General features: G+C 55.2%; 1 protein-coding gene across 1 annotated transcript; it reads right to left on the bottom strand.

Moving 5' to 3' along the window:
- Positions 1-149: 149 nt before the first annotated feature.
- Positions 150-27,472, bottom strand: LOC144488082 (palmitoyltransferase ZDHHC5-like; the record flags this gene model as incomplete). Its single annotated transcript, XM_078206109.1, has 5 exons — positions 150-1,101; positions 8,130-8,995; positions 17,769-17,887; positions 18,433-18,556; positions 27,340-27,472. Coding segments are annotated over 5 exons (1,432 nt in total), but the record flags the coding sequence as incomplete, so codon positions are not given.

Below are 27,472 nucleotides of genomic sequence, written 5' to 3'. Positions count from 1 at the left end.
ACACCAGCCTGCAGAGTGTCACCTTCTCTCCCCCCCCCCCCCCCCCTCCCCTCCTTCCGACGCTCGCTCACACAACATACACCCCCATCGGGGGGGGGGGCAGGAGGAGAAAGTGAACAGTTTGAGCCTCATCACCACTGGAAAGGAGACAGAGTAAATAATCCCTTTAATTATATATTTATATAAAAAAAATTCCTTTTTTGTTTTGCAAAAGTCTTTGCTTTCATCTGTCAGGCTTCCGTCTTTCACAGCCTCCTCCTCCCCGCACCCCCACCTCCCCCGACCCCCCCCCACACCCCCTCCCCCTCACTCCCCCAGACAGACCCCAGCCAGCCCCACCTCACGTTGATTGCGCAATGACAGTTCTTCAGTGATCAAACGCACAGAAACTTGTACGAGAGAGAAAGAGTGAGAGAGTGAGCGAGAGAGAGAGAGAGAGCGGGCGGCGGGGATTAAAAACAAATGCAACCTCTGCTCCCCGCTGTGCCGGGGGAGAGGGGGCGGGCGGGGAGGAGGAGGCTGCGATACTCTCTCCCGACCCTTGTCCCACACACACTTTACTCCCAGCCAGTCTCTGCCACACACTTCCATCCCCGTGTGTGTGTGTGTGTGTGGGGGTGGGTGTCCGTGGGGCAGGGGAGGATGGGGGGGGGGAGGGGTTCTTCCTCTCTCCTTTCTCTCTCTTAAAACGTATGATTGGCTAAAATTTGAATATACACATATAGAAGGATTCCCACCGCCATGTATCCCAGTCCTGAGGGAGGAGCCCTCGAGTTCTCCACTCCCTGCATTCCCCTCCAAGTTCGACAAAGGAACAAAGTCCCGTTATCTTGAGATTGGGTCCCCCTCGAGCCGCGGACCAGAGTCTTTTGCGAGGCACCTACGTCTCTCTCTCTCTGCTGTGCCTGGCCTCACACAGAGATCTCGTAGGTGGTCCCTCCAACCCCCGAAACTTTCTTCACGCCTTTGCTGGGGCTCAGGGGGGCTCCACTGGAGGTCCCCGGACAAGGGGGCGGCGAGCTCTGCCGGGGATCCGCCTTGCTCAGACTTTTGGGTTGCCCGTTGCTTTTGCTGTGGGAGCCTTTCATCCTCACCTCATCCCTGCCCAAAGGAAAAGAAAAATTAATACAAAGTCAATCTCCCTCTACATCACCCTGACAGTGTGTCCCCCACATTATACCCAGTGTTCCCCTATCAAACACTCCCAGGACAGGTACAGCACGGGGTTAGATACAGAGTAAAGCTCCCTCTACACTGTCCCCCATCAAACACTCCCAGGACAGGGACAGCACGGGGTTAGATACAGAGTAAAGCTCCATCTACACTGTCCCCATCAAACACTCCCAGGACAGGTACAGCACGGGGTTAGATACAGAGTAAAGCTCCCTCTACACTGTCCCCATCAAACACTCCCAGGACAGGTACAGCACGGGGTTAGATACAGAGTAAAGCTCCCCCTACACTGCCCCATCAAACACTCCCAGGACAGGGACAGCATGGGGTTAGATACAGAGTAAAGCTCCCTCTACACTGTCCCCCATCAAACACTCCCAGGACAGGGACAGCACAGGGTTAGATACAGAGTAAAGCTCCCTCTACACTGTCCCCCATCAAACACTCCCAGGACAGGTACAGCACGGGGTTAGATACAGAGTAAAGCTCCCTCGACACTGTCCCCATCAAACACTCCCGGGACAGGTACAGCACGGGGTTAGATACAGAGTAAAGCTCCCTCTACACTGTCCCCATCAAACACTCCCAGGACAGGTACAGCACGGGGTTAGATACAGGGTAAAGCTCCCTCTACACTGTCCCCATCAAACACTCCCAGGACAGGTACAGCACGGGGTTAGATACAGAGTAAAGCTCCCTCTACACTGTCCCCATCAAACACTCCCGGGACAGGTACAGCACGGGTTTAGTTACAGAGTAAAGCTCTCTCCACACTGTCCCCATCAAACACTCCCGGGACAGGTACAGCACGGGGTTAGTTACAGAGTAAAGCTCCCTCTGCATTGTCTCCCATCAAACACTCCCAGGACAGGTACAGCACGGCGTTAGATACAGAGTAAAACACCCTGTACACTGTCCCCCATCAAACACTCCCAGGACAGGTACAGCACGGGGTCAGATACAGGGTAAAGCTCCCTCTACACTGTCCCCATCAAACACTCCCAGGACAAGTACAGCACGGGGTTAGATACAGAGTAAAGCTCCCTCTACACTGTCCCCATCAAACACTCCCAGGACAGGGACAGCACGGGGTTAGATACAGAGTAAAGCTCCCTCTACACTGTCCCCCATCAAACACTCCCAGGACAGGTACAGCACGGGGTTAGATACAGAGTAAAGCTCCCTCTACACTGTCCCCATCAAACACTCCCAGGACAGGTACAGCACGGGGTTAGATACAGAGTAAAGCTCCCTCTACACTGTCCCCATCAAACACTCCCAGGACAGGTACAGCACGGGGTTAGATACAGAGTAAAGCTCCCTCTGCATTGTCTCCCATCAAACACTCCCAGGACAGGTACAGCACGGGGTTAGATACAGAGTAAAACACCCTGTACACTGTCCCCCATCAAACACTCCCAGGACAGGTACAGCACGGGGTCAGATACAGGGTAAAGCTCCCTCTACACTGTCCCCATCAAACACTCCCAGGACAAGTACAGCACGGGGTTAGATACAGAGTAAAGCTCCCTCTACACTGTCCCCATCAAACACTCCCAGGACAGGGACAGCACGGGGTTAGATACAGAGTAAAGCTCCCTCTACACTGTCCCCCATCAAACACTCCCAGGACAGGTACAGCACGGGGTTAGATACAGAGTAAAGCTCCCTCTACACTGTCCCCATCAAACACTCCCAGGACAGGTACAGCACGGGGTTAGATACAGAGTAAAGCTCCCTCTACACTGTCCCCATCAAACACTCCCAGGACAGGTACAGCACGGGGTTAGATACAGAGTAAAGCTCCCTCTACACTGTCCCCATCAAACACTCCCAGGACAGGTACAGCACGGGGTTAGATACAGAGTAAAGCTCCCTCTACACTGTCCCCCATCAAATACTCCCAGGACAGGTACAGCACGGGGTTAGATACAGAGTAAAGCTCCCTCTACACTGTCCCCCATCAAACACTCCCAGGACAGGTACAGCACGGGGTTAGATACAGAGTAAAGCTCCCTCTCCACTGTCCCCATCAAACACTCCCAGGACAGGGACAGCACGGGGTAGATACAGGGTAAAGCTCCCTCTACACTGTCCCCATCAAACACTCCCAGGACAGGTACAGCACGGGGTTAGATACAGAGTAAAGCTCCCTCTACACTGTCCCCATCAAACACTCCCAGGACAGGTACAGCACAGGGTTAGATACAGGGTAAAGCTCCCTCTACACTGTCCCCATCAAACACTCCCAGGACAGGTACAGCACGGGGTTAGATACAGAGTAAAGCTCCCTCTACACTGTCCCCATCAAACACTCCCAGGACAGGTACAGCACAGGGTTAGATACAGGGTAAAGCTCCCTCTACACTGTCCCCCATCAAACACTCCCAGGACAGGTACAGCACTGCGTTAGATACAGAGTAAAGCTCCCTCGACACTGTCCCCCATCAAACACTCCCAGGACAGGTACAGCACGGGGTTAGATACAGAGTAAAGCTCCCTCTCCACTGTCCCCATCAAACACTCCCAGGACAGGGACAGCACGGGGTAGATACAGGGTAAAGCTCCCTCTACACTGTCCCCATCAAACACTCCCAGGACAGGTACAGCACGGGGTTAGATACAGAGTAAAGCTCCCTCTACACTGTCCCCATCAAACACTCCCAGGACAGGTACAGCACAGGGTTAGATACAGGGTAAAGCTCCCTCTACACTGTCCCCCATCAAACACTCCCAGGACAGGTACAGCACGGGGTTAGATACAGAGTAAAGCTCCCTCTACACTGTCCCCATCAAACACTCCCAGGACAGGTACAGCACGGGGTCAGATACAGAGTAAAGCTCCCTCTACACTGTCCCCCATCAAACACTCCCAGGACAGGTACAGCACGGGGTTAGATACAGAGTAAAGCTCCCTCTACACTGTCCCCCATCAAACACTCCCAGGACAGGTACAGCACGGGGTTAGATACAGAGTAAAGCTCCCTCTACACTGTCCCCATCAAACACTCCCAGGACAGGGACAGCACGGGGTTAGATACAGAGTAAAGCTCCCTCTACACTGTCTCCATCAAACACTCCCAGGACAGGGACAGCATGGGGTTAGATACAGGGTAAAGCTCCCTCTACACTGTCCCCATCAAACACTCCCAGGACAGGTACAGCACGGGGTTAGATACAGAGTAAAGCTCCCTCTCCACTGTCCCCATCAAACACTCCCAGGACAGGGACAGCACGGGGTTAGATACAGGGTAAAGCTCCCTCTACACTGTCCCCATCAAACACTCCCAGGACAGGTACAGCACGGGGTTAGATACAGAGTAAAGCTCCCTCTACACTGTCCCCATCAAACACTCCCAGGACAGGTACAGCACAGGGTTAGATACAGGGTAAAGCTCTCTCTACACTGTCCCCATCAAACACTCCCAGGACAGGTACAGCACGGGGTTAGATACAGAGTAATGCTCCCTCTACACTGTCCCCCATCAAACACTCCCAGGACAGGTACAGCACGGGGTTAGATACAGAGTAAAGCTCCCTCTACATTAGCCTTGTGTGTCCCGCCCACTTTATACCCAGTGTCAGCATTGGGCGCTCCCAGGGGTTACTGGACAGTGATCAGGGACAGGAACAAAAGCAAAACAGTGCGGCTGCTGGAAATGTGATATAAAAACAGGAAGTGCTGGAATATTCAGCAGATAGTGTTTCATATTGAATACGACTTCTCTTCCAAACTGTTGTGTTGAGTCAGAATGGAGTTGAAACATTACCTCTGTTTCTCTCTCTCTCCACAGAGACTGCTGGAGAATATTTCCTTTCTGTTTTTCCCCTGTTTTTAATCACTGTGCAGCACTCACAAACAGAGAGATTCGTTTCGACATCTTTCACCACCTCACCACATCCCTAAATCCTGGCGGGATTTGATCTCAAAGCTACAGAGGATTCAGGCCAGGTGCCTGGCTCACAAGCACAGCAAATCGAGAAATCATTTCACAGGGTAGGTGCCGAGAGGTGCTTCCCCCTGGCTGGACAGCTGGGGGAGAGCGGGGGGGGAAACAGGGGGCAGCCTCGGGCGCTGGAGGGGGAAAGGGCCATGCTGTGGAGATGTTGGCGTTGGACTGGGGTGGGCACAGTAAGTAGTCTCACAACACCAGGTTAAAGTCCAATTATTTGGAATCACGAGCTTTCGGAGTTTCGCTCCTTCTTCAGGTGAGTGCAGGATTTGATTCACAAACAGGGCATACACACAAACAAACTCAATTTACAAGATAATGGTTGGAATGCAAGTCTTTACAGGTAATCAAGTCTCCATCTCCATAGACTCACCATGGACTACTCTCCAGAATCGGTTGCATTCTTGGACACACGCATCTCCATTAAGGACGGTCACCTCAGCACCTCACTGTACCGCAAGCCCACGGGTAACCTCACGATGCTCCACTTCTCCAGCTTCCACCCTAAACACGTTAAAGAATCCATCCCCTACGGACAAGCCCTCCGTATACACAGGATCTGCTCGGATGAGGAGGATCGCAACAGACACCTCCAGACGCTGAAAGATGCCCTCATAAGAACAGGATATAGCGCTCGATTCATCGATCGACAGTTCCGACGTGCCACAGCAAAAACCGCACCGACCTCCTCAGAAGACAAACACAGGACACAGTGGACAGAGTACCCTTCGTCGTCCAGTACTTCCCCGGAGCGGAGAAGCTACGACATCTTCTCCGGAGCCTTCAACATGTCATTGATGAAGACGAACATCTCGTCAAGGCCATCCCCACACCCCCACTTCTTGCCTTCAAACAACCACACAACCTCAAACAGACCATTGTCCGCAGCAAACTACCCAGCCTTCAGGAGAACAGTGACCATGACACCACACAACCCTGCCACAGCAACCTCTGCAAGATGTGCCGGATCATCGACACGGATGCCATCATCTCACGTGAGAACACCATCCACCAGGTACACGGTACCTACTCTTGCAACTCGGCCAACGTTGTCTACCTGATATGCTGCAGGAAAGGATGTCCCGAGGCATGGTACATTGGGGAGACCATGCAGACGCTACGACAATGAATGAATGGACACCGCTCGACAATCACCAGGCAAGACTGTTCTCTTCCTGTTGGGGAACACTTCAGCGGTCACGGGCATTCGGCCTCTGATCTTCGGGTAAGCGTTCTCCAAGGCGGCCTTCACGACAGCGCAGAGTCGCTGAGCAGAAACTGATAGCCAAGTTCCGCACACATGAGGACGGCCTCAACCGGGATCTTGGGTTCATGTCACACTATCTGTAACCCCCACAACTTGCCTGGACTTGCAGAATCTCACTAACTGTCCTGGCTGGAGACAATACACATCTCTTTAACCTGTGCTTAACGCTCTCTCCACTCACATTGTCTGTACCTTTAAGACTTGATTACCTGTAAAGACTCGCATTCCAACCATTATTTTGTAAATTGAGTTTGTGTCTCTGTGCCCTGTTTGTGACCAGAACTCCCACTCACCTGAAGAAGGAGCGAGACTCTGAAAGCTTTTGCTACCAAATAAACCTGTTGGGACTTTAACCTGGTGTTATAAGACTTCTTACTGGGGGAAGAGGAGACAGGGGGCACTGGCGGGGGGGGGGGTGGGCAGGAGGCAGCCTTGGATGCTGGGGGGAGGGGGACAGGGGGCAACCTCGGGCGCTTGGGGGGGGGGGGGGGAGGGGGAAGGGGAGACGGGGGCCGTTTCGGCTGCTGGGCGGGTGGGGGGGGTGGGGGGGGTGGGGGGGGAGGGGGAGAGACAGGGGACAACCTCGGCCGCTGGGGGGAGGGGCGGGGGTGTGGAGACAGAGGGCAGCCTCAGGCCCTGGGGGTGGGGGGGAGGGGAGGAGAGACAGGGGGCAGCCTCGGGCGCTGGGGGGGGGGAGGGAGGGGTGAGAGACAGAGGGCAGCCTCGGGCGCTTGGGGAGGAGGGAGGGGTGAGAGACAGAGGGCAGCCTCGGGCGCTGGGGGGGGGAGGGGTGGGGAGTATGGGGGGGAAGGGGGGGGGGGCGGGTGGGGGGGGGAGAGAGAGACAGGGGGCAGCCTGAAGCACCGGTGTGGAGGGCACAGTTACAGGGCGCTGGGGTCAGCCATTTTGGACTGAGATGAGGGGAATTGTCTTCACTGAGTGGGTTGTGAATCTCTGATCCCCCGACACAGAGAGCTGAGGGATGCTCAGTCCTTGGGAATGTTTGAGACGCAGATAGAGATTTCTTTGGAGAGGGTACAGAAAAGATTTACCAGGACGTTGCCTGGTTTGGAGGGCATTAGCTATGAGGAGAGATTGGAGAAACTTGGTTTGTTCTCACTGGAGCGATGGAGGTTGAGGGGAGACCTGATAGAAGTCTACAAGATTATGAGGGGCATGGACAGAGTGGATAGTCAGAAACTTTTTCCCAGGGAGGAAGAGTCAATTACTAGGGGGCACAGGTTTAAGGTGCGAGGGGCAAGGTTTAAAGGAGATGTATGAGGCAGATTTTTTACACAGAGGGTGGTGGGTGACTGGAACCCGTTGCCGGGGGAGGGAGTGGAAGCAGATACGATAGTGACTTTTAAGGGGCGTCTGGACAAATACATGAATAGGATGGGAATAGAGGGATACGGTCCCCGGAAGGGTAGGGGGTTTTAGTTCAGTCGGGGCAGCATGGTCGGTGCAGGCTTGGAGGGGCCGAAGGGCCTGTTCCTGTGCTGTAACTTTCTTTGCTTCTTGCTGTGTCCGGGCAGCGAGGGGTGAAAGCTGTTGAGCCAGTGCCAGCAGTGTCTGTGGGATCTTGCTGTTTCCCAGCATCATAAGAGAGAGTGAACCTTTGTAGAACAGATGAAAAGGGCAGCTGCTTGGGTGGTACCAGACGCTCTGGGACGCCCGGAGTTGGTGAGAGTCTCCCCTTCCCTACAGCACCCGTGAACGAGAGGGATGACACTTACTTGGGAGCCAGCAGCGGGTTTGATGTCGCCAGCACTTCGCTGGTGTCCAGCGCAGCTCCGTAAGGAGGCCTCGCCACGACGTAGGAGGTCGACTTGCCCATGGCTGAAGAAGGGAGAGGGGCGTCAGGCGAGCACATGGAGCGGATCCTGGGTGCATGCTCAGAGACCCTGGAGAAGCGTGTGGGCTGGCCAGGCGCGCCCCCGGACTGTGAGGAAGAGACGGCCGGCGGGGCAGTTCGTTGGGTCGGGCTCCTGAGACCTGGCGAGCGCCTGGGGTCCTCCGAGGGGACGCCGCCCCGGGCGTGCTGGTGGTGGGCCGTGCCCAGGGGTCCCTCCTCCGCCTGCAGCAGCTTCTCCCGCTCCTGCCGCGACCGACCCTCGGCAGAGTGGGTGTCCCGGGGGCAGCGGGGAGGGGCTCCGTAAGCCCCCGGGGCCAGCGGGTAGCGGTGGAGGTCCGCCTCCCGCTGCTGGGCAATCTTGGCCGACATGAAGGGCGAGTGGTAGCCCGGGGGCTCGGGGCCTGGCACTGGGCAAGGGGACTCGGCCTCGGGGCTGCCTGAAGGGGTGGCCAGGCTGTCGTAGGACAAGCTGCCATTGCGGGTCTGGTTGGCCAGGCTCTTGTAGGAGGTAGAGGTGGTGCCCTCGGAGCGGATGGACTGCAGGTGGCTCATCTCAAAGCCTCCACCATGCGCTGACTTCAGGCTGGACGAGCGCGAGCCATTGGACACCGGTTCAAACTGGAAGCTCTTGTAAATGGTGGGTGAGCGGTAAGTGTCCGACTCCAGATTGGGCTCCGACTTGTAGCTCTGGCTTCTGCTGCTGTCATCAATGGGAGTGGGCTCCTTCACCACCTCGCCCCGGGAAATCTGCAGAGACAGCACACACACCAGATTAGCACACCGAGCAAACACGGCAGGAAAACTCCACAGCAGGGCTGGGAATGCGGGGATTCAGTTGCTGCGGGGTTGGGAATGTGGGGCTGGGAATGCGGGGATTCAGTTGCTGCGGGGTTGGGAATGGGGGGATTCAGTTGCTGCGGGGCTGGGAATGCGGGGCTGGGAATGCAGGGATTCAGTTACTGCGGGATTGGGAATGGGGGGATTCAGTTACTGCGGGGCTGGGAATGCGGGGATTCAGTTACTGCGGGGCTGGGAATGCGGGGATTCAGTTACTGCGGGGCTGGGAATGGGGGGATTCAGTTGCTGCGGGGCTGGGAATGCGGGGATTCAGTTACTGCGGGGCTGGGAATGGGGGGATTCAGTTGCTGCGGGGCTGGGAATGCGGGGATTCAGTTACTGCGGGGCTGGGAATGCGGGGATTCAGTTACTGCGGGGCTGGGAATGGGGGGATTCAGTTACTGCGGGGCTGGGAATGCGGGGATTCAGTTACTGCGGGGCTGGGAATGGGGGGATTCAGTTACTGCGGGGCTGGGAATGCGGGGATTCAGTTACTGCGGAGCTGGGAATGGGGGGATTCAGTTACTGCGGGGCTGGGAATGTGGGGATTCAGTTACTGCGGGGCTGGGAATGCGGGGATTCAGTTACTGCGGGGCTGGGAATGTGGGGATTCAGTTACTGCGGGGCTGGGAATGGGGGGATTCAGTTACTGCGGGGCTGGGAATGTGGGGATTCAGTTACTGCGGGGCTGGGAATGCGGGGATTCAGTTACTGCGGGGCTGGGAATGGGGGGATTCAGTTACTGCGGGGCTGGGAATGCGGGGATTCAGTTACTGCGGGGCTGGGAATGGGGGGATTCAGTTGCTGCGGGGCTGGGAATGCGGGGATTCAGTTACTGCGGGGCTGGGAATGCGGGGATTCAGTTACTGCGGGGCTGGGAATGGGGGGATTCAGTTACTGCGGGGCTGGGAATGCGGGGATTCAGTTACTGCGGGGCTGGGAATGGGGGGATTCAGTTGCTGCGGGGCTGGGAATGCGGGGCTGGGAATGCATGGATTCAGTTACTGCGGGGCTGGGAATGGGGGGATTCAGTTACTGCGGGGCTGGGAATGTGGGGCTGGGAATGCGGGGATTCAGTTACTGCGGGGCTGGGAATGCGGGGATTCAGTTACTGCGGGGCTGGGAATGCGGGGATTCAGTTACTGCCATGAGGCTGGAGTAGCTGGATTTGCCTCTAAGCAGTGGCGGTCCAGGTTGACATTGGGTGTCAGCGACAGAGAGCTTCATCATTGCTGACAAAGCAGGGGCAACGCTTTCAGTCGCAGCTTTCCAATGGAAACTGTGAAATGCTTGAACGAACTGCGGATATATAGGAAAAAACAGAATGGGAGACAATGTAGGTTAAAACTGGGCATGCGTAAGAGGTCGGAATGGAAGATAGGAAGGGTTGGAGGGAGCTGGAGGAGGTTACAGAGATAGGGAGGGCGTGTAGGGGCTGGAGGAGGTTACAGAGATAGGGAGGGGTGTAGGGGCTGGAGGAGGTTACAGAGATAGGGACGGGTGTAGGGGCTGGAGGAGGTTACAGTAATAGGGAGGGGTGTAGGGGCTGGAGGAAGTTAGAGAGATAGGGAGGGGTGTAGGGGCTGGAGGAGGTTACAGAGATAGGGAGGGGTGGAGGGGCTGGAGGAGGTTACAGAGAAAGGGAGGGGTGTAGGAGGTTACAGCGATAGGGAGGGGTGTAGGGGCTGGAGGAGGTTACAGAGAAAGGGAGGGGTGTAGGAGGTTACAGCGATAGGGAGGGGTGTAGGGGCTGATGGAGTTTACAGAGATAGGGAGGGAGTGTAGGGGCTGGAGGAGGCTACAGAGATAGGGAGGGGTGTAGGAGGTTACAGCGATAGGGAGGGGTGTAGGGGCTGGAGGAGGTTACAGTGATAGGGAGGGGTGTAGGGGCTGGAGGAAGTTAGAGAGATAGGGAGGGGTGTAGGGGCTGGAGGAGGTTACAGAGATAGGGAGGGGTGTAGGGGCTGGAGGAGGCTACAGAGATAGGGAGGGGTGTAGGGGCTGGAGGAAGTTAGAGAGATAGGGAGGGCTGTAGGGGCTGGAGGAGGTTACAGAGATAGGGAGGGGTGTAGGGGCTGGAGGAAGCTACAGAGATAGGGAGGGGTGTAGGAGGTTACAGCGATAGGGAGGAGTGTAGGAGGTTACAGAGATAGGAAGGGGTGTAGGGGCTGGAGGAGGTTACAGAGGTAGGGAGGGGTGTAGGGCTGGAGGAGGTTACAGAGATAGGGAGGGGTGTGGGGGCTGGAGGAGGTTACAGAGATAGGGAGGGGTGTAGGGCCAGGAGGAGGTTACAGAGAGAGAGAAGGGTGTAGGGGCTGGAGGAGGTTACAGAGATAGGGAGGGGTGTAGGAGGTTACAGAGATAGGAAGGGGTGTAGGGGCTGGAGGAGGTTACAGAGATAGGGAGGGGTGTAGGGGCTGGAGGAGGTTACAGAGAGAGAGAAGGGTGTAGGGGCTGGAGGAGGTTACAGAGATAGGGAGGGGTGTGGGGGCTGGAGGAGGTTACAGAGAAAAGGAGGGGTGTAGGGGCTGGAGGAGGTTACAGAGAGAGAGGAGGGTGTAGGGGCTGGCGGAGGTTACAGAGATAGGGAGAGGTGTGGGGGCTGGAGGAGGTTACAGAGAAAAGGAGGGGTGTAGGGGCTGGAGGAGGTTACAGAGAGAGAGGAGGGTGTAGGGGCTGGAAGAGGTTACAGGGATAGGGAGGGGTGTAGGGGCTGGCGGAGGTTACAGAGATAGGGAGAGGTGTAGGGGCTGGAGGAGGTTATAGAGATAGGGAGGGGTGTAGAGGCTGGAGGAGGTGACAGAGATAGGGAGGAGTTCTATACTGAAGCCTAGGTCTTTTCCCCAGGGTATGGAGTCCAAAACTAGAGGGCGTAGATTGAAGGTGAGAGGGGAAACATGTAAAAGGGACCCGAGGGGTAACCTCTTCACGCAGAGGGTGGTGCGTACATGGAATGAGCTGCAAGAGGGGGTGGTAGAGGCAGGTACAGTTACAACATTTAAAAGACATTTGGACAGGTAGATGGATGGGAAAGGTTTAGAGGGATATGCCCAAACGTAGGCAAATGGGACTAGTTGAGTTGAAGAAAGGTGGTTGGCATGGAGGAGACGGGCTGAAGGGCCTGTTTCCATGCTGTATATCTCGATGACTCTCCATCCATTGTGTGGCTGCTGTTGGTGCTCCCTTTCCTGGGGTGTGGGTGTTGCTGGCTCGGCCCTCATTGCCCCTGTGAAGGTACATCTGAACTAGGAGCAGGAGTAGGCCATCTGGCCCCTCGAGCCTGCTCCGCCATTCAATAAGATCATGGCTGATCTTTTCATGGACTCAGCTCCACTTACCCGCCCGCTCACCATAACCCTTAATTCCTTTACTCTTCAAAAATCTATCTATCCTTGCCTTAACAACATTCAATGAGGGAGCCTCAACTGCTTCACCGGGCAGGGAATTCCACAGATTCACAACCCTTTGTGTGAAGAAGTTCCTCCTCAACTCAGTCCTAAATCTGCTCTCCTTATTTTGAGGCCATGCCCCCGAGTTCTAGTTTCACCCGCCAGTGGAAACAACTTCCCTGCTTCTATCTTATCGATTCCCTTCATAATCTTATATGTTTCTATAAGATCTCCCCTCATTCTTCTGAATTCCAATGAGTATAGCCCCAGTCTACTCAGTCTCTCCTCATAAGCCAACCCTCTCAACTCCGGAATCAACCCAGTGAATCTCCTCTGCACCCTCTCCAGTGCCAGTATATCCTTTCTCAAGTAAGGAGACCAAAACTGTACACAGTACTCCAGGTGTGGCCTCACCAGCACCTTATACAGCTGCAACATAACCTCGCTGTTTTTAAACTCCATCCCTCTCGCAATGAAGGACAAAATTCCATTTGTCGTCTTAATTACCTGCTGCACCTGCAAACCAACTCCTTGAGATTCCTGCACAAGGACACCCAGGTCCCTCTGCACAGCAGCATGCTGCAATTTTTTACCATTTAAATAATAGTCCATTTTGCTGTTATTCCGACCAAAATGGATGACCTCACATTTACCAACATTGTACTCCATCTGCCAGACCCTCGCCCACTCACTGAGACTATCTATATCCCTTTGCAGACTTTCAGCGTCCTCTGCACACTTTGCTCTGCCACTCATCTTACTGTCATCTGCGAATTTTGACACACTACAGTTGGTCCCCAACTCCAAATCATCTGTAAATCGTAAACAATTGCGGCCCAACATTGATCCCTGAGGCACACCACTAGTCACTGATCGCCAACCAGAATAACACCCATTTACCCCCACTCTTTGCTTTCTGTTAGTTAACCAATCCTCTAACCATGCTAATCCATTACCTGTAACACCGTGCACCTTTATCTTATGCAGCAGTCTTTGGTGCGGCACCTTGTCAAATGCCTTCTGGAAATCCAGATACACCACACCCACAGGTTCCCCATTGTCCACTGCACATGTAATGTTCTCAAAGAATTCCACCAAATTAGTCAAACATGACCTGCCCTTCATGAACCCAAGCTGCGTCTTCCCAATGGGACAATTTATATCCAGATGTCTCGCTATTTCTTCCTTGATGATAGATTCAAGCATTTTCCCTACTACAGAAGTTAAGCTAACCGGTCTATAGTTACCCACCTTTTGTCCACCTCCGTTTTTAAACAGTGGTGTCACATTTGCTGTTTTCCAATCTGCGGGAACCACCCGAGTCCAGCAAATTTTGATAAATTACCACTAGTGCATTTGCTATTTCCCCCGCCATCTCTTTCAGGACCCTGGGATGCATTCCATCAGGACCAGGAGACTTGTCTACCTTCAGCCCCATTAACTTGCCCAACACTACGTCTTTGGTGATAATGATAGTTTCTTGGTGATAGTTTGCAAAGGTTGTTGACTGTAGCCTGGCTCGGTGCCGTCACGGTGCTGTGAGGGCGCGAGTGCCACAGGTTTACCCAGCATGCTTCCCTTCCACACACCCTGACTCCATTTCCCAAGCAGCTGCCATTGGCTGCGCGGTGCAGGCTGCGACAGCCACAAGGAAGTGGTTCAGACTCGTTTTCCAAACATGGCACTGGCCGCTTCCTCAAATCATTTCATCACAGCTGACAAATGCTTAATCTGTAGCTTCAGCAGCACAAGGCTTACCCCATTTCCCCAGCGTGTACACCACTCGCCAGGGCAAACTGACCCTGCAATACTCACCCTGCTGTTCACATACCTCCAGGGCCCTTACTAACATCCTCCTTATCTCTGTAACCTCCTCCAGCCCCTACACCCCTCCCTATCTCTGTAACCTCCTCCAGCCCCTACACCCCTCCCTATCTCTGTAACCTCCTCCAGCCCCTACACCCCTCCCTATCTCTGTAACCTCCTCCAGCCCCTACACCCCTCCCTATCTCTGTAACCTCCTCCAGCCCCCTACACCCCTCCCTATCTCTGTAACCTCCTCCAGCCCCTACACCCCTCCCTATCTCTGTAACCTCCTCCAGCCCCTACACCCCTCCCTATCTCTGTAACCTCCTCCAGCCCCTACACCCCTCCCTTTCCCTGTAACCTCCTCCAGCCCCTACACCCCTCCCTATCTCTGTAACCTCCTCCAGCCCCTACACCCCTCCCTATCTCTGTAACCTCCTCCAGCCCCTACACCCCTCCCTTTCCCTGTAACCTCCTCCAGCCCCTACACCCCTCCTTATCTCTGTAACCTCCTCCAGCCCCTACACCCCTCCCTATCTCTGTAACCTCCTCCAGCCCCTACACCCCTCCCTATCTCTGTAACCTCCTCCAGCCCCTACACCCCTCCCTATCTCTGTAACCTCCTCCAGCCCCTACACCCCTCCCTATCTCTGTAACCTCCTCCAGCCCCTACACCCCTCCTTATCTCTATAACCTCCTCCAGCCCCTACACCCCTCCCTATCTCTGTAACCTCCTCCAGCCCCTACACCCCTCCCTAACTCTGTAACCTCCTCTACCCCCTACACCCCTCCCTATCTCTGTAACCTCCTCCAGCCCCCTACACCCCTCCCTATCTCTGTAACCTCCTCCAGCCCCTACACCCCTCCCTATCTCTGTAACCTCCTCCAGCCCCTACACCCCTCCCTATCTCTGTAACCTCCTCCAGCCCCTACACCCCTCCCTATCTCTGTAACTTCCTCCAGCCCCTACACCCCTCCCTATCTCTGTAACCTCCTCCAGCCCCTACACCCCTCCCTATCTCTGTAACCTCCTCCAGCCCCTACACCCCTCCCTATCTCTGTAACCTCCTCCAGCCCCTACACCCCTCCCTATCTCTGTAACCTCCTCCAGCCCCTACACCCCTCCCTATCTCTGTAACCTCCTCCAGCCCCTACACCCCTCCCTATCTCCGTCACCCCCCCAGCCCCTACACCCCTCCCTATCTCTGTAACCCCCTCCAGCCCCTACACCCCTCCCTATCTCTGTAACCTCCTCCAGCCCCTACACCCCTCCCTATCTCTGTAACCCCCTCCAGCCCCTACACCCCTCCCTGTCTCTGTAACCTTCTCCAGCCCCCCACACCCCTCCCTATCTCTGTAACCTCCTCCAGCCCCCACACCTCTCCCTACCTCTGTAACATCCTCCAGCCCCTACACCCATCCCTATCTCTGTAACCTCTTCCAGCTCCTACACCCCTCCCTATCTCTGTAACCGCCTCCAGCCCCTACACCCCTCTCTATCTACGTCACCTCCTCCAGCCCCTACACCCCTCTCCATCTCTGTAACCTCCTCCAGCCCCCTACACCCGTCCCTATCTCTGTAACCTCCTCCAGCCCCTACACCCCTCCCTATCTCTGTAACTTCCTCCAGCCCCTACACCCCTCCCTATCTCTGTAACCTCCTCCAGCCCCTACACCCCTCCCTATCTCTGTAACCTCATCCAGCCCCTACACCCCTCCCTATCTCTGTAACCTCCTCCAGCCCCTACACCCCTCCCTATCTCTGTAACCTCCTCCAGCCCCTACACCCCTCCCTATCTCCGTCACCCCCTCCAGCCCCTACACCCCTCCCTGTCTCTGTAACCTTCTCCAGCACCCCACACCCCTCCCTATCTCTGTAACCTCCTCCAGCCCCTCCCTCTCTCTGTAACCTCCTCCAGCCCCTACACCCCTCCCTATCTCTGTAACCTCCTCCAGCCCCCACACCTCTCCCTACCTCTGTAACATCCTCCAGCCCCTACACCCATCCCTATCTCTGTAACCTCTTCCAGCTCCTACACCCCTCCCTATCTCTGTAACCGCCTCCAGCCCCTACACCCCTCTCTATCTACGTCACCTCCTCCAGCCCCTACACCCCTCTCCATCTCTGTAACCTCCTCCAGCCCCCTACACCCGTCCCTATCTCTGTAACTTCCTCCAGCCCCTACACCCCTCCCTATCTCTGTAACCTCCTCCAGCCCCTACACCCCTCCCTATCTCTGTAACCTCCTCCAGCCCCTACACTCCGCTCTATCGCCGTCACCTCCTCCAGCCCCCACACCTCTCCCTATCTCTGTAACCTCCTCCAGCCTACACCCCTCCCAATCTCTGTAACCTCCTCCAGCCTACACCCCTCCCAATCTCTGTAACCTCCTCCAGCCCCTACACCCCTCCCTATCTCTGTAACCTCCCCCAGCCCGTACACCCCTCCCTATCTCTGTAACCTCCTCCAGCCCCTACACCCCTCCCTATGTCTGTAACCTCCTCCAGCCCCTACACCCCTCCCTATCTCTGTAACCTTCTCCAGCCCCTATACCTCTCCCTCTTCTTCCAAGTGGGAAGAGACCTGGGCTGTCAGTCCTCTCCTGATAAATAGCCTCACGTATGCCTGGTATCATCCTTCTCTGCACCATCTCCCGTTATCCTTCCTACAGTAAGGAGACCGGTAGTCGGTACAGTAAGTGTGGTCGAGACGATGTTCGCCCAACCTCCCTGCTTTTCAATTCTATCTCTCGAGAACAAAGCCCAGTGCTTGTTTGGTCTAACTTTCAGACATTGGTGGACTTCTACTCCAAGACCGCTTTGCTCCTCTGCCCCTCCGAGGCTGACTACATTCCAAGCAATAAACGACCTCTCTAATCTTCCGATCAGAACGACCCAGCTCAAATTTCGTAGAATAAAACAGGGCAGAAGGCGGCCATTTGGGCATCGAGCCTGCACCGAACAAAATCCCATATTCCATATTTACCCTAGCTAGTTCCCTGACACTGGGGCAATATTGCATTGGTCAGTCCACCGATCCTACACATCTTTGGACACTAAGGGCCAATTTAGCATGGCCAATCTCCCTAACCTACACATCTTTGGACACTAAGGGCCAATTTCCCTAACCTGCACATCTTTGGACTGTGGGAGGAAACCGGAGCACCCGGAGGAAACTCACGCAGACACGGGGGAGAACGTGCAGACTCCACACAGACAGTGACCCGGGGCTGGAATTGAACCCGGGCCCCTGGCGCTGTGAGGTAGCAGCGCTAACCGCTGTGAATGGTGTCATGTTTACGGGGGAAGCTGGATAAACACAGGGGGGAGAAAGGGGCAGAGGGTGAGATGAATGGAGGAGTGTCACGTGGGATAGAAACACAATTGGGGAGCAGCAGGGCTGAAGTGCTAGTTTCTGCTCTGTAAACCCGAACCCGTTCAGAGCGACGTGACGGTGCCAGGGTCAGGAGTGGCGGGGGGAGACGTACCTTCTCACTGGCCGAGTGGGTGAGGGCAGTGTGGTTGCGGCCCGGGCTGCTGTAGGCCGGTCTGTACTTGTACATGGTGGGCGTCGGTGGGTTGTCCATTCTGTTCAGCAAGTTGCTCTCTGTGGCCGGGGCGGAGAGAATAAAAACACTTGGGTTAAAATGCAGAGTGACGTGGGAAAGTGACCGACTGCACGCCTGCTTCTCAGAGCAACAGCAACTTGACACACGGGCCTGACGGTAACTCTGACCTCAGGCACAGTGCTGGGCTACCCGCCCTGTCGAACAGGACGGGTAACGGTGTCCCCCTCAGGGCCCGATTCGCCCTGTAAATCCAGATCAAACTGCCCCTCAGTAGGAGGGCGAGTCTGGACATTGAGAATTCAGAGTGGGAGCCAGGCAACGCTGCTGTGTCTGAGTGTTAAACCCCCACTCCGGGTGTGGGCTCACGCCACGGGGAGGGACAGTCTGCAATCGACTGGCTCTTCTCAATTCATTCCCCGCGCACATGCCTGCCACACTTTGACCCCACACTCTTGGCAATCACAGGCATCCAACCACGTGAGGAGACCCCCCCAGCCCCTGCCCAATGCCACGTCAGCTCCTGAATGCCCCCCCCCCGCCCCCCCCCCCACCCCACTGGTAGTAGTGGAGCGAGGAGACTCACCCTCATTCGTCGCCAGTGACAAGTGAGCCCGGAGGCCTGAGTAACGGTGTAAATCTGGTTTCGGAGGAGGAGGGGGTTCAGCGTCTGCTGACTGGCTCTCCATAATCTCCAGACTTCCTTTGGACTGTGGGACAGAGGAGATTGAGTTATTCCACACAGGCTGGAGCTGCCAAACTTAGCACTCTACACATTAAACAAATCTGCGCGATATACCCCGCGCGATAAACAAATCCACACGATAAACCCCGCGCGATAAACCCTGCGCGATAAACAAATCCACACGATATACCCCGCGCGATAAACCCCACACGATAAACCCCGCGCGATAAACCCCGCGCGATAAACCCCACACGATAAACCCCACGCGATAAACCCCGCGCGATAAACCCCGCGCGATAAACCCCACACGATAAACCCCACGCGATAAACCCCACACGATAAACCCCGCGCGATAAACCCCGCGCGATAAACCCCACGCGATAAACCCCACGCGATAAACCCCACGCGATAAACCCCGCGCGATAAACCCCGCGCGATAAACCCCGCGCGATAAACCCCACGCGATAAACCCCACGCGATAAACCCCGCGCGATAAACCCTGCGCGATAAACAAATCCACACGATAAACAAATCCACACGATAAACCCCACGCGATAAACCCCACGCGATAAACCCCACGCGATAAACCCCACGCGATATACCCCACACGATAAACCCCACACGATAAACCCCACGCGATAAACAAATCCACACGATAAACAAATCCACACGATAAACCCCACACGATAAACCCCACGCGATATACCCCACGCGATAAACCCCACGCGATAAACCCCACGCGATAAACCCCACGCGATAAACAAATCCACACGATAAACCCCACGCGATAAACCCCACGCGATAAACAAATCCACACGATAAACCCCACGCGATAAACCCCACGCGATAAACCCCACGCGATAAACCCCACGCGATAAACCCCACGCGATAAACCCCACGCGATATACCCCACACGATAAACCCCACACGATAAACCCCACGCGATAAACAAATCCACACGATAAACAAATCCACACGATAAACCCCACACGATAAACCCCACGCGATATACCCCACACGATAAACCCCACGCGATAAACCCCACGCGATAAACCCCACGCGATAAACCCCACACGATAAACAAATCCACACGATAAACCCCACGCGATAAACCCCACGCGATAAACAAATCCACACGATAAACCCCACGCGATAAACCCCACGCGATAAACCCCACGCGATAAACCCCACGCGATAAACCCCACGCGATAAACCCCACGCGATAAACCCCACACGATAAACCCCACACGATAAACCCCACACGATAAACCCCACACGATAAACCCCACGCGATAAACCCCACGCGATAAATCCCACGCGATAAACAAATCCACACGATAAACCCCACGCGATAAACTCCACACGATAAACCCCACACGATAAACCCCACGCGATAAACAAATCCACACGATAAACCCCACGCGATAAACCCCACGCGATAAACAAATCCACACGATAAACCCCACACGATAAACCCCACACGATAAACCCCACACGATAAACCCCACGCGATAAACCCCACGCGATAAACCCCACGCGATAAACCCCACGCGATAAACAAATCCACACGATAAACCCCACGCGATAAACCCCACACGATAAACCCCACACGATAAACCCCACACGATAAACAAATCCACACGATAAACCCCACACGATAAACCGCACGCGATAAACAAATCCACACGATAAACCCCACACGATAAACCCCACACGATAAACCCCACACGATAAACCCCACACGATAAACCCCACACGATAAACCCCACACGATAAACCCCACACGATAAACCCCACGCAATAAACCCCATGCAATAAACCCCACACGATAAACCCCACACGATAATCCCCACACGATAAACCCCACACGATAAACCCTACACGATAAACCCCACACGATAAACCCCACACGATAAACCCCACACGATAAACCCCACACGATAAACCCCACGCAATAAACCCCACGCAATAAACCCCACACGATAAACCCCACACGATAAACCCCACACGATAAACCCCACACGATAAACCCCACACGATAAACAAATCCACACGATAAACAAATCCACACGATAAACCCCACACGATAAACAAATCCACACGATAAACCCCACACGATAAACTCCACACGATAAACCCCACACGATAAACCCCACACGATAAACAAATCCACACGATAAACCCCACGCGATAAACCCCACACGATGAACCCCACACGATAGACAAATCCACACGATAAACCCCACACGATAAACCCCACACGATAAACCCCACACGATAAACCCCACACGATAAACAAATCCACACGATAAACCCCACACGATAAACCCCACACGATAAACAAATCCACACGATAAACCCCACACGATAAACCCCACGCGATAAACCCCACGCGATAAACCCCACGCGATAAACCCCACACGATAAACAAATCCACACGATAAACCCCACACGATAAACCCCACACGATAAACCCCACACGATAAACCCCACACGATAAACCCCACACGATAAACAAATCCACCCGATAAACCCCACACGATAAACCCCACACGATAAACAAATCCACACGATAAACCCCACACGATAAACCCCACGCGATAAACCCCACGCGATAAACCCCACGCGATAAACCCCACACGATAAACAAATCCAGATAGCAGAGACAACATTTTAGTGAGCAGAGAGGAACGAGGTCAGAAGGAGGCAAATACAGGCCTTCGAACCTGCTCCGCCACCCAATCAGATCAGGGCTGATCTCTCCCTGTCTCAAACCCACCTCTTCCCCAGATCCCCTTAACCTTTTTTTGATCAGAAACGTTTTTATCTCCTTCTTGAACATAGAACATAGAACATAGAAAGCCACAGCACAAACAGGCCCTTCGGCCCACAAGTTGTGCCGATCACATCCCCACCTCTAGGCCTATCTATAGCCCTCAATCCCATTAAATCCCATGTACTCATCCAGAAGTCTCTTAAAAGACCCCAACGAGTTTGCCTCCACCACCACCGACGTCAGCCGATTCCACTCACCCACCACCCTCTGAGTGAAAAACTTACCCCTGACATCTCCTCTGTACCTACCCCCCAGCACCTTAAACCTGTGTCCTCTCGTAGCAACCATTTCAGCCCTTGGAAATAGCCTCTGAGAGTCTACCCTATCCAGACCTCTCAACATCTTGTAAACCTCTATCAGGTCACCTCTCATCCTTCGTCTCTCCAGGGAGAAGAGACCAAGCTCCCTCAACCTATCCTCATAAGGCATGCCCCCCAATCCAGGCAACATCCTTGTAAATCTCCTCTGCACCCTTTCAATGGCTTCAACATCTTTCCTGTAATGAGGTGACCAGAACTGCGCGCAGTACTCCAAGTGGGGTCTAACCAGGGTCCTATAAAGCTGCAGCATTATCTCCCGACTCCTAAACTCAATCCCTCGATTAATGAAGGCCAGTACGCCGTACGCCTTCTTGACCGCATCCTCCACCTGCGAGGCCGATTTAAGAGTCCTATGGACCCGGACCCCAAGGTCCTTCTGATCCTCTACACTGCTAAGAATGGTACCCTTCATATTATACTGCTGCTTCATCCCATTGGATCTGCCAAAATGGATCACCACACACTTATCCGGGTTGAAGTCCATCTGCCACTTCTCCGCCCAGTCTTGCATTCTATCTATGTCTCGCTGCAACTTCTGACATCCCTCCAAACTATCCACAACACCACCTACCTTGGTGTCGTCAGCAAACTTACCAACCCATCCCTCCACTTCCTCATCCAGGTCATTTATGAAAATGACAAACAGCAAGGGTCCCAGAACAGATCCCTGGGGCACTCCACTGGTCACTGACCTCCATGCAGAGAAAGACCCCTCCACAGCCACTCTCTGCCTTCTGCAGGCAAGCCAGTTCTGGATCCACAAGGCAACAGCCCCTTGGATCCCATGCCCTCTCACTTTCTCAAGAAGTCTTGCATGGGGGACCTTATCGAACGCCTTGCTGAAGTCCATATTGAAGTCCATTGAAACCATTCAATGATTCAGACTCCACCGCGCTCTGGGGCAGCGAGTTCCACAATTCACCACCCTCTGCGAGAAGTCGTTCCTCCTCATCTCAGTTTTAAATCTACCGCCTCTCAACCTATACCTGCGACCTCGTGTTCGAGACTGTCCCACAAGGGAAAACATTCGGTCTACATCTATTTTATCCAAAGATGTGCGGGTTAGGTTGATTGGCCATGCTAAAAAATTGCCCCTTAGTGTCCTGGGATGCGTAGATTAGAGGGATTAGTGGGTAAAATATGTAGGGATATGGGGGTAGGGCCTGGGTGGGACTGTGGTCGGTGCAGACTCGATGGGCCGAATGGCCTCTTTCTGAACTGTAGGGTTTCTATGATTTCTATTACATTTTAGTGTTTTGAATCCCTCGATCACATCCCCTCTCATCCTTCGAGTACAAGCCTCAAACTGTTTTAAACCATGTCACCAACCTCCACCCCCGCGTCACCCTCTGCCTTCACATCACCCTCCGTCAGACACCCTCCCGCGCCATCCCAGTGTCACGCTGTCTCCCACACCCTCACACACTGTCCCAGTGTCACGCTCTCTCCCACACCCTCACACTCTGTCCCAGTGTCACGCTGTCTCCCACACCCTCACACACTGTCCCAGTGTCACACTGTCTCCCACATCCTCACACTCTGTCCCAGTGTCACGCTGTCTCCCACACCCTCACACACTGTCCCAGTGTCACACTGTCTCCCACACCCTCACACACTGTCCCAGTGTCACGCTGTCTCCCACACCATCACATTCTGTCCCAGTGTCACGCTCTCTCCCACACCCTCCCGCTCTGTCCCAGTGTCACGCTCTCTCTCACACCCTCCCGCTCTGTCCCAGTGTCACGCTCTCTCTCACACCCTCCCGCTCTGTCCCAGTGTCACACTGTCTCCCACACCCTCACACTCTGTCCCAGTGTCACACTGTCTCCCACACCCTCACAATCTGTCCCAGTGTCACGCTGTCTCCCACACCCTCACACTCTGTCCCAGTGTCACACTGTCTCCCACACCCTCACACTCTGTCCCAGTGTCACACTGTCTCCCACACCCTCACACTCTGTCCCAGTGTCACGCTCTCTCCCACACCCTCACGCTCTGTCCCAGTGTCACGCTCTCTCCCACACCCTCACGCTCTGTCCCAGTGTCACACTGTCTCTCACACCCTCACGCTCTGTCCCAGTGTCACACTGTCTCCCACACCCTCACACTCTGTCCCAGTGTCACACTGTCTCCCACACACCCACACTCTGTCCCAGTGTCACGCTGTCTCCCACACCCTCTGTCCCAGTGTCACACTGTCTCCCACACCCTCCCGCTCTGTCCCAGTGTCACCCTGTCTCCCACACCCTCACACTCTGTCCCAGTGTCACACTGTCTCCCACACCCTCTGTCCCAGTGTCACACTGTCTCCCACACCCTCACACTCTGTCCCAGTGTCACGCTCTCTCCCACACCCTCACGCTCTGTCCCAGTGTCACACTGTCTCTCACACCCTCACGCTCTGTCCCAGTGTCACGCTGTCTCCCATACCCTCACACTCTGTCCCAGTGTCACGCTGTCTCCCACACCCTCACACACTGTCCCAGTGTCACGCTCTCTCCAACACCCTCCCGCTCTGTCCCAGTGTCACACTGTCTCCCACACCCTCACACTCTGTCCCAGTGTCACGCTCTCTCCAACACCCTCCCGCTCTGTCCCAGTGTCACACTGTCTCCCACACCCTCACACACTGTCCCAGTGTCACGCTCTCTCCAACACCCTCACACTCTGTCCCAGTGTCACACTGTCTCCCACACCCTCACACTCTGTCCCAGTGTCACACTGTCTCCCACACCCTCACACACTGTCCCAGTGTCACACTGTCTCCCACACCCTCACACACTGTCCCAGTGTCACACTGTCTCCCACACCCTCACGCTCTGTCCCAGTGTCACGCTCTCTCCCACACCCTCACACTGTGTCCCAGTGTCACACTCTCTCCCACACCCTCACGCTCTGTCCCAGTGTCACACTGTCTCTCACACCCTCACGCTCTGTCCCAGTGTCACGCTGTCTCCCACACCCTCACACTCTGTCCCAGTGTCACACTGTCTCCCACACCCTCACACTCTGTCCCAGTGTCACACTGTCTCCCACACCCTCACGCTCTGTCCCAGTGTCACACTGTCTCCCACACCCTCACACTCTGTCCCAGTGTCACACTGTCTCCCACACCCTCACACTCTGTCCCAGTGTCACACTGTCTCCCACACCCTCACACTCTGTCCCAGTGTCACACTGTCTCCCACACCCTCACACTCTGTCCCAGTGTCACACTGTCTCCCACACCCTCACACTCTGTCCCAGTGTCACACTGTCTCCCACACCCTCACACACTGTCCCAGTGTCACACTGTCTCCCACACCCTCACACACTGTCCCAGTGTCACACTGTCTCCCACACCCTCACGCTCTGTCCCAGTGTCACGCTCTCTCCCACACCCTCACACTGTGTCCCAGTGTCACACTCTCTCCCACACCCTCACGCTCTGTCCCAGTGTCACACTGTCTCTCACACCCTCACGCTCTGTCCCAGTGTCACGCTGTCTCCCACACCCTCACACTCTGTCCCAGTGTCACACTGTCTCCCACACCCTCACACTCTGTCCCAGTGTCACGCTGTCTCCCACACCCTCACACTCTGTCCCAGTGTCACACTGTCTCCCACACCCTCACGCTCTGTCCCAGTGTCACACTGTCTCCCACACCCTCACACTCTGTCCCAGTGTCACACTGTCTCCCACACCCTCACACTCTGTCCCAGTGTCACACTGTCTCCCACACCCTCACACTCTGTCCCAGTGTCACACTGTCTCCCACACCCTCACACTCTGTCCCAGTGTCACACTGTCTCCCACACCCTCACACTCTGTCCCAGTGTCACACTGTCTCCCACACCCTCACACTCTGTCCCAGTGTCACACTGTCTCCCACACCCTCACACACTGTCCCAGTGTCACGCTCTCTCCAACACCCTCCCGCTCTGTCCCAGTGTCACACTGTCTCCCACACCCTCACACTCTGTCCCAGTGTCACACTGTCTCCCACACCCTCACACTCTGTCCCAGTGTCACACTGTCTCTCACACCCTCACGCTCTGTCCCAGTGTCACGCTGTCTCCCATACCCTCACACTCTGTCCCAGTGTCACGCTGTCTCCCACACCCTCACACACTGTCCCAGTGTCACGCTCTCTCCAACACCCTCCCGCTCTGTCCCAGTGTCACACTGTCTCCCACACCCTCACACTCTGTCCCAGTGTCACGCTCTCTCCAACACCCTCCCGCTCTGTCCCAGTGTCACACTGTCTCCCACACCCTCACACACTGTCCCAGTGTCACGCTCTCTCCAACACCCTCACACTCTGTCCCAGTGTCACACTGTCTCCCACACCCTCACACTCTGTCCCAGTGTCACACTGTCTCCCACACCCTCACACACTGTCCCAGTGTCACACTGTCTCCCACACCCTCACACACTGTCCCAGTGTCACACTGTCTCCCACACCCTCACGCTCTGTCCCAGTGTCACGCTCTCTCCCACACCCTCACACTGTGTCCCAGTGTCACACTCTCTCCCACACCCTCACGCTCTGTCCCAGTGTCACACTGTCTCTCACACCCTCACGCTCTGTCCCAGTGTCACGCTGTCTCCCACACCCTCACACTCTGTCCCAGTGTCACGCTGTCTCCCACACCCTCACGCTCTGTCCCAGTGTCACACTGTCTCCCACACCCTCACGCTCTGTCCCAGTGTCACACTGTCTCCCACACCCTCACACTCTGTCCCAGTGTCACACTGTCTCCCACACCCTCACGCTCTGTCCCAGTGTCACACTGTCTCCCACACCCTCACACTCTGTCCCAGTGTCACACTGTCTCCCACACCCTCACACTCTGTCCCAGTGTCACACTGTCTCCCACACCCTCACACTCTGTCCCAGTGTCACACTGTCTCCCACACCCTCACACACTGTCCCAGTGTCACGCTCTCTCCAACACCCTCCCGCTCTGTCCCAGTGTCACACTGTCTCCCACACCCTCACACTCTGTCCCAGTGTCACACTGTCTCCCATACCCTCACACTCTGTCCCAGTGTCACACTGTCTCCCACACCCTCACACTCTGTCCCAGTGTCACACTGTCTCCCACACCCTCACACTCTGTCCCAGTGTCACACTGTCCCCCACACCCTCACACTCTGTCCCAGTGTCACACTGTCTTTCACACCCTCATGCTCTGTCCCAGTGTCACGCTGTCTCCCACACCCTCTGTCCCAGTGTCACACTGTCTCCCACACCCTCACACTCTGTCCCAGTGTCACACTGTCCCCCACACACCCACACTCTGTCCCAGTGTCACGCTGTCTCCCACACCCTCACACTCTGTCCCAGTGTCACACTGTCTCCCACACACCCACACTCTGTCCCAGTGTCACGCTGTCTCCCACACCCTCCCGCTCTGTCCCAGTGTCACACTGTCTCCCACACCCTCACACTCTGTCCCAGTGTCACGCTCTCTCCCTCACTCTGTCCCAGTGTCACACTGTCTCTCACACCCTCACACTCTGTCCCAGTGTCACACTGTCTCCCACACCCTCACACTCTGTCCCAGTGTCACACTGTCTCTCACACCCTCACGCTCTGTCCTTGTGCTCTCTCAGACTCCAGCTCCACCCTCCCCCAGCATCCGCTCCAGCTCTCCGTGACCTCTCACCCTTGTCCTCTTGAGGTTTGTCTGTATCCCGTTGTCCATCAGTTTCATGGTGACCTCTGTGTCGGAAACCAAGGGCCGAAGGAAGGGAGTCTGGACAGGGGTGTGGAACTCCCTCTTCTCGCGACTGAGATAC

The sequence above is a fragment of the Mustelus asterias genome, unplaced genomic scaffold (assembly GCF_964213995.1).
Source record: "Mustelus asterias unplaced genomic scaffold, sMusAst1.hap1.1 HAP1_SCAFFOLD_1281, whole genome shotgun sequence".
Taxonomy (NCBI): Eukaryota; Metazoa; Chordata; class Chondrichthyes; order Carcharhiniformes; family Triakidae; genus Mustelus; species Mustelus asterias.
The sequence above is the reverse complement of the archived record's forward strand: the minus strand, read 5'-3'. Positions and strand labels throughout refer to the sequence as shown.